This window comes from Telopea speciosissima, unplaced genomic scaffold, assembly GCF_018873765.1.
Source record: "Telopea speciosissima isolate NSW1024214 ecotype Mountain lineage unplaced genomic scaffold, Tspe_v1 Tspe_v1.0281, whole genome shotgun sequence".
Classification (NCBI taxonomy): Eukaryota; Viridiplantae; Streptophyta; class Magnoliopsida; order Proteales; family Proteaceae; genus Telopea; species Telopea speciosissima.
The window spans coordinates 19,964-29,786 of NW_025317617.1; the positions used below are offsets into that span (position 1 = coordinate 19,964).

The 9,823-nt window shown below is 44.4% G+C and overlaps 1 protein-coding gene across 1 annotated transcript; it reads left to right on the plus strand.

The window, feature by feature from the left end:
* Window positions 1-8,221: 8,221 nt before the first annotated feature.
* Window positions 8,222-8,927, plus strand: LOC122647926 (the record flags this gene model as incomplete). Its single annotated transcript, XM_043841218.1, has 2 exons — window positions 8,222-8,479; window positions 8,594-8,927. Coding segments are annotated over exons 1-2 (592 nt in total), but the record flags the coding sequence as incomplete, so codon positions are not given.
* Between the last annotated feature and the right edge of the window lie 896 nt (window positions 8,928-9,823).

Genomic DNA, 9,823 nt, shown 5'->3' on the forward strand with positions numbered 1-9,823 from the left:
CCATAAATGGCCTGAACGCATCTCCGAGTTTCATGCCTGGCTCACTGCCGAAATGTTAATTGCTGGTGCTACTGACAATACTGTCCTCACCAAGTTTTTGGCCCGCTCCCATGGCACTCTCAGAGAATGGTTTATGGCCCTTGGTGGTTATCGTCAGCTCCAATGGACTCAGATCCCCATTGATGTTTTCATTGCCCAGTTATACAACGAGATGATTGGCCCTATTGAAAACAACCGCATCAAAGCACGAGAAGAGTACTTCCAGATGAAGTGCTGCTCCTTCCAAAAGGCAGATCTTGCAAAACATTACACCCGCATGCTGGACCGCTTCTACATCCTAGGTGGACTGGATGATCCTAACATGAAGCAGGTTTTCCTGAACTCTTTCCCTGAACCTCTGGGAAAAGAAGCTACAAAGGCTTTGCAGCAGTTTGGCCTCCGTATTGATCAGGCCCCCATAGGACGTCTCTACCAAGAGATCCTCAGCGCTCTGCAAAAGCTTTGTGATCAACAGCTCTTTTTTAAGCAATGGGAGAAAACTACCCATAAGCTCACAGATGCGTGTGATACCTCATATCTCAAGATCAAATGCAAAGATAAGGACTGCTCATGTCCTTCCAAGAAGAAGTCCCATTTTTCCAAAGTTCATCCCGGTAAATTCCGTTCTAAGCATAACCGACTTCATCGGTCCAAACGGACATCACAGCAACAGCGACCTTACAAATTCTTCAAACGTAAGAAGTTCAGGCACAAGACTTCCACGAAGTGCTATGCCTGCGGCAAGATTGGTCATTTTGCTCGAAACTGTCCTGACAAGGCTAAACAGGCCAAGCTCATGCATATGCTTGCCCCCTTTTCCATCACAGATGACCCTGATGCAGACGTTGAATCTCTCTACTCTGTAGACGATGATTTCACGCCAGATCTCCTGTTCGTTCTTGAAAATTGGAACGAAGATCCAGACTCTTCTTCACCCGAACCCGAGTCCGATGGATTTGACCCCATCTACCCTGTTACTTCCTCTGACCCGCCCAAGTCACCAGTTTTGGCTATCACCAAAGCCCCTTTACCACAAGCTCCTCTATCCATCCTTCCTACTAAATGGGATCGACCTATCCAGGTCATTGGTTATTTTGACACTGGGTGCGCAACCACTATCCTAGCACCCCATGTTCTTCCCTCAGATTTTTGGAAACCCCACCACCAGTTCTTTACTGCGGCTGATGGTCAAACTTTCTCGGTTGACCTCATTTCCAAACATCCCATTAAGTTGAGATTATTTCCCTCTCTTACCATCTCCCACACGGTGTTAGGTTCCTCTCTCCCTGGTCGAGATGCTCTTATTGGCTTCGATGTTTTATGCCAGTTACCCCACCTTCGCTGGAGTATCCATGGCCTCAGCTATAAGAAGCATTTTACCCCCTGGACCACTATTCCCAAGTTATTTCTAATGGCTCCTATTGCAGGTATCAAGGACCAATTAATCCTCAGTTGCAGTGCAGATAATCATGGTGATTTCCTCAAGAAGTGTTCCAGTCCTCTCTGGCAAAATGCTAAGTTCTTCATCCATCTTCCTTTCAAGAAGAATGAGGATATCAATCCTACCAAGGCCAGCCATTCAGGCATGAACCCTGACCATCTCACAAGTGCCCGTAAGGAGATTGCCCTCTTAGAAGCCCAAGATCTCATCGAGAAGACATCTTCCCCTTGGGCCTGCGAAGCGTTTTATGTCAACAAAAGAGCAGAACAAAAAAGTGGCAAACTTCGTCTTGTGATCAACTACCAACCTCTAAATGCTTTTCTGCTTGATGACAAGTTTCCATTGCCCACAAGGCCAGCCCTTCTCCTCCAGCTATCTCAAGCCAAGTTCTTCAGCAAGTTCGATCTCAAAGCAGGATTTTGGCAGTTAGGAATCCATCCTGACGATCGACCCAAAACAGGTTTCTGTATGCCCGGAGGTCATTATCAGTGGAAAGTTCTCCCTTTTGGTTTGAAAGTAGCTCCATCATTGTTCCAACAAGCCATGCTGCAAATCTATGCTCCCATCCAAGAGCATGCTCTCATCTACATAGATGACATCCTCCTGTTCTCTACCATGGAGGAAGAACATGCACTCCTTCTTCAACAATTCTTGGATATCACTGTCGCCCACGGCATCATGCTTTCCCCAACAAAGATGGTGGTAGCAGTCAACACTATTGACTTCCTCGGTGTCACCATCTCTAATGGACAATTCCAGCTACAACCTCACATTGGTCACTCTCTGCTAGAATTCTCAGACGGCCCCCTTTTTCGGCAAGAAGTCCAACAGTTCCTCGGCATCATCAACTATATGGCCGAATTTCTTCCTCATTAGATCCGCATGACTAGTCACCTTCATCGCCTTTTGAAGAAAGATGCACCCCCATGGTCCGCTATTCATACCAAGGCAGTCCAGGATCTAAAGGCTCTGGCTCAGAACCTTCCCACTCTGCAGATCCCTTCTACAGGTCTCCGTATCCTCCAGACAGATGCTAGTGACACTCAATGGGGCGCTGTTCTCCTCGAAGAACTCCCGGACAAGACACGACGTATCTGTGGATATCGTAGTGGTGAATTCAAGCTCTCCGAACAACATTACCACTCCACGTTCAAGGAAATCCTTGCAGTTCGTCGCGGCATTGAGAAGTTTCAATTCTTCCTCATCGGTCATACTTTCCTGATAGAAATGGACATGACAGCTTTCCCAAAGATGTTACAGTTCAAACAGAAGCAACTTCCTGAATCTCAGCTCCTTCGATGGGCTCAGTGGTTTTCTCAATGGTCATTCAAGGTTCATCATATCAAAGGAGAAATTACCATTATCTTCTTCCATCCCTGTCCTTTGCATGCCTCTAACTCCAGGTGCTTCCTCTTCTTCTTCTCCAGCACCTCCACCACCTGACCCTTTGCTTCGGCTTCTACCAAGGCTTCCAGCCTCTCTTTTCAGCCATCTTTCTCTTCGTACCCTGAAAGCATATAGCATCTCTGCATACCAGTCTGTCCTCCTCTCCATTGTCCACACCAGTGGTCTTCAATTTGACTGGGTAGCTTGTCACCCAGACTATCCTTTCCTTACCCCATTTGCTATTAATCCAGCCCTGTTTGATAAAGAATGTGTGGTCTTCTTCTGGCTTCTTCTGGCACCTTCTTTCAGTCCATAAGGTAGCCCTCACCTTTAATCGCCATACCCTCTAGCATTACCTCAGCACCGTCTCCACTATCTTCTCCAACCCAATAGGCTCAGCCTATTTTCGTCTTCAACGACCCCAGTTCTTAGCCCATTTTCTCCGTCTCTTTGCTCCTATTCCTACTTGGCTCCATCATCTCTCGGCCCTTGATGAGCTTCCCTTTGTTACTTACATCTTCCATCGACCACCAGATTTTATCCATCATCATCTGCTTACTCCCCCCATTTTGGATCATAACCTCATTGCTTATGACCCTACTTTCACCTTCCACGAATCCAGCTCACAGGATCTCTTCATCCATCGTGATCAGTCAGATGAGCATAAGGCACGATGGTTCTCTTTCATGACAACCATGTGCACCCATAATCACGTTGATCCAGCCGCCTTGCCCTCTTGTCTTCTGCAAAGTACCAACACGGCTTGGGAAGTCAACAACGTCCTGCAACATCCGTTCATCCATCGCATCATGAGCGAGCACATGGAGTTCGAGGTCGACCATGCTCTGGACCTCTTCATCCCCTACACCAGCGATACGGATTTTGATACAGATTAGGTTTTATTTTTGAATGTATGTCTGTATTGCGTATTGAGTCTGTATATCACGTATTGTGTCTGTCTGTATCTCTGTAGTATTGAGTATGTATGTCGTATGTCTGTATTGAGTTTGTATGTTAGTCCTCTACTTGTATTTGTACCGACAGCAGTCAGCATCAGTCAGATGGCAGTGTTTCCCAACCACAGTTAGGTGAAGACTTTGTAACAACTATGGTTTGGTAAGATGAAGACTTTGTAACCAACCACAGTTAGATGAAGACTTTGTACCCAACTTAGGTTAGGTAAGATGAAGACTTTGTACTCCTTTGTAACCGCAGTTAGGTTATCCTCTTCCTTATTTAAGCAGCTCGTCTGCTCCATGTAACAGATAGAAGTAAATGAATATGAATACACTCTGAATATGGTACCTTTTTGGGCTAAAGGTTTTCTAAAAAGTGTCCTTATCTCTTATTAGACGTGTGGATGCAATGTTGTGGGTCGTGACCATCGAATCGATACCTATTTTGACATATATTCGTTTTTTGTTTAAACCAGACCGGGTGGGTCATTTGGGGTTACTTGGGGGCATTTCTATGCTTTTTTGGGCTTGGGATTTTATTAAAAGTGTCCTTATCGCTTATTAGATATGTGGATGCAATGTTCAGGGTCGTGACCGTCAAATCGATACCTATTTAGACATATGTTCATTTTTTGTTTAAACCAGATTGGGTTGGTCGTTTGGGGTTATTTGGTGGCATTTCTATACTTTTTTGGGTTTGGTATTTTCTAAAAAGCATCCTTATCTGTTATTATACATGTGGATGAGAGGTTGAGGGTCGTGACCTTTGAATCGATACCTATTTCAGCATATGTTCATTTTTTGTTTAAACTAGATCAAGTGGGTCGTTTGGGGTTATTTGGGGGCATTTCTGAACTTTTTTGGGCTCGGTATTTTCTAAAGAGTGTCCTTATCTCTTATTAGACGTGTGGATGCGATGTTGAGGGTCATGACTTTCGAATCGATACCTATTTTAGCATATGTTCATTTTCGGTTTAAACTTGATCGGGTGGGTCGTTTGGAGTTATTTGGGGGCATTTCTGTACTTTTTTGGACTTGGGATTTTCTAAAAAGTGTTTGTATCACTTATTAGACGTTTAGATGCGATGTTGAGGGTCGTGACCTTCGAATCGATTCCTATTTCGATATATGTTCATTTTTGGTTTAAACCGGACCAGGTGGGTCGTTTGGGGTTATTTGGGGGCATTTTTGTACTTTTTGGTTTTGGTATTTTCTAAAAAGTGTCCTTATCTCTTATTAGATCTGTGGATGCGATGTTGTGATTCGTGACTTTCGAATTGATACCTATTTCGGCATATGTTCATTTTTGGTTTAAACTGCACAAGGTGGGTCGTTTGGGGTTATTTCGGGGCATTTCTGTACTTTTTTAGGCGTGGTCTTTTCTAAAAGTGTCCTTATCTCTTATTAGACGTGTGGATGGGATGTTGAGGGTCGTGAACTTGGAGTCGATACCTATTTCGACATATGTTCATTTTCGATTTGAATCAAAACTAGTCGGTCGTTTGGGGTTATTTGGAGGCAGTTCTATACTTTTTTGGGTTTGGGATTTTTTAAAAAGTGCCCTTATCTCTTGAGGATCAGAAGAAGTTTTTGGTTTGCTCTTGGTGATTTGGGAGGGAGTGTTTTGGTTTGCTCTTGGTGATGGCCGGCAGGCCATTAGCTTCGGCTAATGGTCCTCCCCTTCTTCTCAATCCGGGAGGAAGGGAAGGTGGGGGGAATATCAGCTTGGGGGAAAGTGGTGCTGCTCCTGGTGGCTCGGGGAAGGAGGTGTGGCCTACCCTTGGTGGTTTGGTGGGGGATGGTGCTCCGTTGGTGCATGGTGAGAATATTGGAGATGGTGTGGTACAGGTTCTAGAACCGATTCAGGCTGCTGCCCTTGAAGGGGCTGGGAAAGATGGTAATACTCAGCATAATGAAGATTTTGAGAATGGTGTTAGAGATTCGAGGAAGGGGAAGGCTGGTGTTCCTTGGTCTGCTCTTTTTTCTTCTTCTTCTTTGACTTATGGTGATGGGCTCAAGCTGTCCTATGTGAAACCAGAGTTGATTGATGGGGTTTTGGCTGCAAAATGCCCGGAGGCAATGGTCAGCAAGGGACTTGAACGGTGGAAGAACACCCTTATGGGGCACTTCATTGGTGGCAGGCCAAGCTTTACCTTTGCAAGGGATGTTTTATTGAAACAGTGGAAGATTGCAGGTCATGTTGATGTTAATTTATTAGAGAGTGGAATTTTTATTTTTCGCTTTAATCTTGAAGATGACAAAGTTAAAGTCCTTGAAGGAGGGCCGTGGTATGTTCAAAGAAAACCAATGATCTTGCGCCCTTGGAGTCCAGATGTATCCTTAGAAAGGGTGAATTTATGCTCTGTCCCGGTATGGGTCTCGTTACCCAATCTCCCCTTTCATTTCTGGTCTTCGGAAGCTCTCAGTTCTATCGGAAGTGTTATTGGCAAGCCTATTGTGGCAGATAAAATGACAAGTTCTATGGAGAGATTGTCTTATGCCCGCTTGTGTGTGGAAGTGTCTGCTGATAAGGAGCTTCCTTTGGCTGTTCCGGTTTATGGAGAAGATGGACTCGCATTTAATCAAAAGGTGGTTTATGAGTGGAAACCCCCTCGATACAAACACTGTATTGTGTTTGGTCACCTCTTGGATTCTTGCAAGATTGGGAATAATGGTCAAACTCAGAAATCCTCTCAGCCGAGAAGAGAGTGGCGGGTGAAAGGAACTTCGGGGACTGTTGAAGGAGCATTGGCCGGTAGTGGTGGTGCTGATGGGCAGGAGGTTAGTGATGATGTAGCTTCTAAGCAGCCGATTGCCCTTGCTGGATCCGATGATAGAGAAGATACTCTAGTGAAGGCAGATCCCTTATTTGCAGGAAAAGACAAGGGTAGAGGAGATATTGCTACTGACAAGGGGAAGGATGTTCTCCATATTAATGCTTTTGCATTGTTGGAAGATCTAACGGAAGAGGTTGCATATGATCCAAAGGAGCTGATGTTGGATGCTGATTCTTGCAATATTTTATTAGGAGATGGGCTGGAGGATGAGCAAGAGTCAAGGGATTCATTAAATAAGAAAGATGGGGAGAAGAGGGTTGGTGTGGAAAATCTGGCAAATTCAAATGTCATGAAAGAGACAGCTGGGTCTTCTCCTACTAAAGCCTATGCGTTGGCCATGAGGAAAAGAATAGTTGAGGGTGGAGAGAGGGTCGATGGAGTAATTATGGAGAGAGAGAATGATGTCAGTGACTACACAATTAAGGAAGCTGAGACCCCTAGCGTGCTGTGCATGGAAGAAGGAGGAATAATTGAGGCAGATTTGGAGGAAATAAGTTTCACCCCCCAACCTGTAGCTATTATCCCTAATGTGGATAGCTGCCCTTTCTTGACTCAAAATTCAAAATCTGTTTTGGTGGAAAGTGATCCTAGTGCTTTATCTATGGATGGAATGGCAACTGAAATTAATTCTTTAAATAGGGATGGTGAGGTGGCAGCTTTGGAATCTTTGAAGATGATTGATCCAAATCCGTTGGTGGGTGCTGCTGGGGCGCCTATGCAAGGTGATAACAGAGCTGAAGATCTGTTGAGATCAAAGGAGAAAGGGATAATTCCAGCTAAGCCCTCGGCCAATATGGAAAGACTAAAGAAGCAAGCTGCGGACATTCGATCAATTCAAGGGCTTTCTGGAAAAGGTATGGGTCAATCTGGTTCTATTTCTTATTCTATTCTAGGCCGAACCATGGGGAGGGGGTCTAAGTTCCAGGCCCAACGGGTTCTTGTAAACCCGAAAGACTCTAGTGAGGTTAAGGGAGATGGACCTAGTACGGGTGGAGTTGATGGCTTTAACCTGGTTGCTAAATGAAGTGTTTAGTTTGGAATGTAAGAGGCATGAATGCCTCAACCAAACAGCTGGGGATTAAGAAGGTGTGCAAAGACCATCAAGCTAAATTGGTTTGTCTCTTGGAAACTAAAGTTAGGTTGGAGAACTGTGCTGCCATTTTTGATAATTTTATTTCAGACTGGAAATATGTGCATAATGGGGAGATTGATAATACTATTCGGATTTGGTTGGGTTGGGATCCTAATTTCTTTAATGTTGAAGAAATTCGAAAATCTAAGCAGTTTATTCATGTTAAGGTGTTGGTTGTGGGTACATCAACCTCTTTTCTGGTTCGTAGTGTATGCTCTAAATACTATGGCAGCCGGAAGGATTTGTGGGAAGATGTGGGGAGTATTGCTGGTGTTGTTACTACCCCTTGGACTGTTTTAGGGGACTTCAATGTTACTCGGCATCAAAATGAGAAATTTGGTGGGGATCCTGTTCGGTTGGAGGCTATTGATGATTTCAATAATTTTATTGATGACTCGGGCTGATTGATTTAAAGTGGAAAGGGGAAGCTATGACATGGAATAACAGACAAAGTGGCGATGCTAGGATCTGCTGTAAGCTTGATAGAGTGTTGGTCAACTTGGCTTGGGTGGATTTTTTTAGATCTTCAGAGGCTACTTTTTACCCTCCGGGTCTCTCTGACCACTCTCTAGTAGTGCTGGCTGTGTTAGAGGAGGCTAATTTCGGACCTAAACCTTTTAGGTTTTTTGAGGCTTGGATTGGCAGGGATGGTTATGATGAGATGGTTCGGGAGGGCTGGGAGCAGCCAGTTAGTATGGTTCTCAATCCTATCATGAGGTTTGCTGCCCGGTTAAGGAATGTTAAAAAGGAACTGAAAAAATGGAATAAAGAGTGCATTGGAGATGTTTTCATTGCGGTGAAGGCTGCAGAGGCTGATTTGTTCCAAATTCAATGCAATCTTGGTGATCACCCCGATAACCAGAATCTGGTTCTTTTGGAGTCTCAAGCTAAGGTGAAGTTATGGGAAGCTTTGGCCATTGAAGAAAAATTCTTGAGGGAGAAATCAAGGGTGAAGCATATTCAGCTGGGGGATGGGAATAATAGCTTCTTTCACAAGTCCATGATCTGCAGGCAGAATAGGAAGCATATTTTGGAAATTCAAGGGGAAGGAGGTGACATGGTTAAGGATTCCAACCAAATTAAAGATGAAGCTGTCTCTTTCTATAAGAAATTATTTGGGACTGATTCGGTGGATGGTGGTTTTTTTCCTAGCACGGTTCCCTTGCAATACGGCTTATCCCATGCCCAACAAGAAGGTCTTATTGGGAGGGTGTCCAATAAGGAGATTATGGAGGTTGTGTTTGCTATGAAAAATTCCAAAGCTCCAGGACCGGATGGGTTTGGGGCTGCTTTCTTCAAGCATTCTTGGGAAGTAGTTGGTGAGGATTTGACTTTGGCAGTGAAATGGTTCTTTTTGAAGTCTCGCCTTCCAAGTTCGATTAATGCTACTTTTATTAGCTTGATTCCTAAGACGGGAGATGTCTCTTCTTTTGCTGGATATAGGCCCATAGCTCTTTGCAATCTTTTTTATAAGATCATTACTAAAATCTTATCTAATAGATTACAAGGAATAATTGGGCAGGTGGTAAGTGATTCCCAGTCAGCTTTTATCAAGGGGAGGTCTATTGTGGACAACATCCTTGTCTGTCATGATGTGGTTCGAGGTATAGAGCGAAAGGATCTAGCCCAACAGAGCTGAAGATTGACCTTCATAAAGCATATGACTCCCTTAGTAGGAAGTTCTTGTTTGATTTAATGGATGGAATGGGTTTCCCACAGAAGTTTATTGGTTGGGTGAAGGCTTGTGTTGATACTCCTTGCTTCTCCATCCTATTGAATGGAAGTCCTACTGGTTTTTTCAAAGGGGGTAGGGGAATACGGCAGGGGGACCCTATTTCGCCTTATTTGTTCACTATTGCCATGGAGGGGTTTTCAGCTTTGATGAGGAAGTTGGAGGTGGAAGGCAGCATTAGCCTGCTTCCCAGGTGTAAGTGTTCCCACCTTTCCCACCTTATCTTTGCCGACGACTTGATGATCTTTGTGAAGGCCACCACAGATTCTGTTTCGGCCTGTGTGGGGGCCTTGGATGATT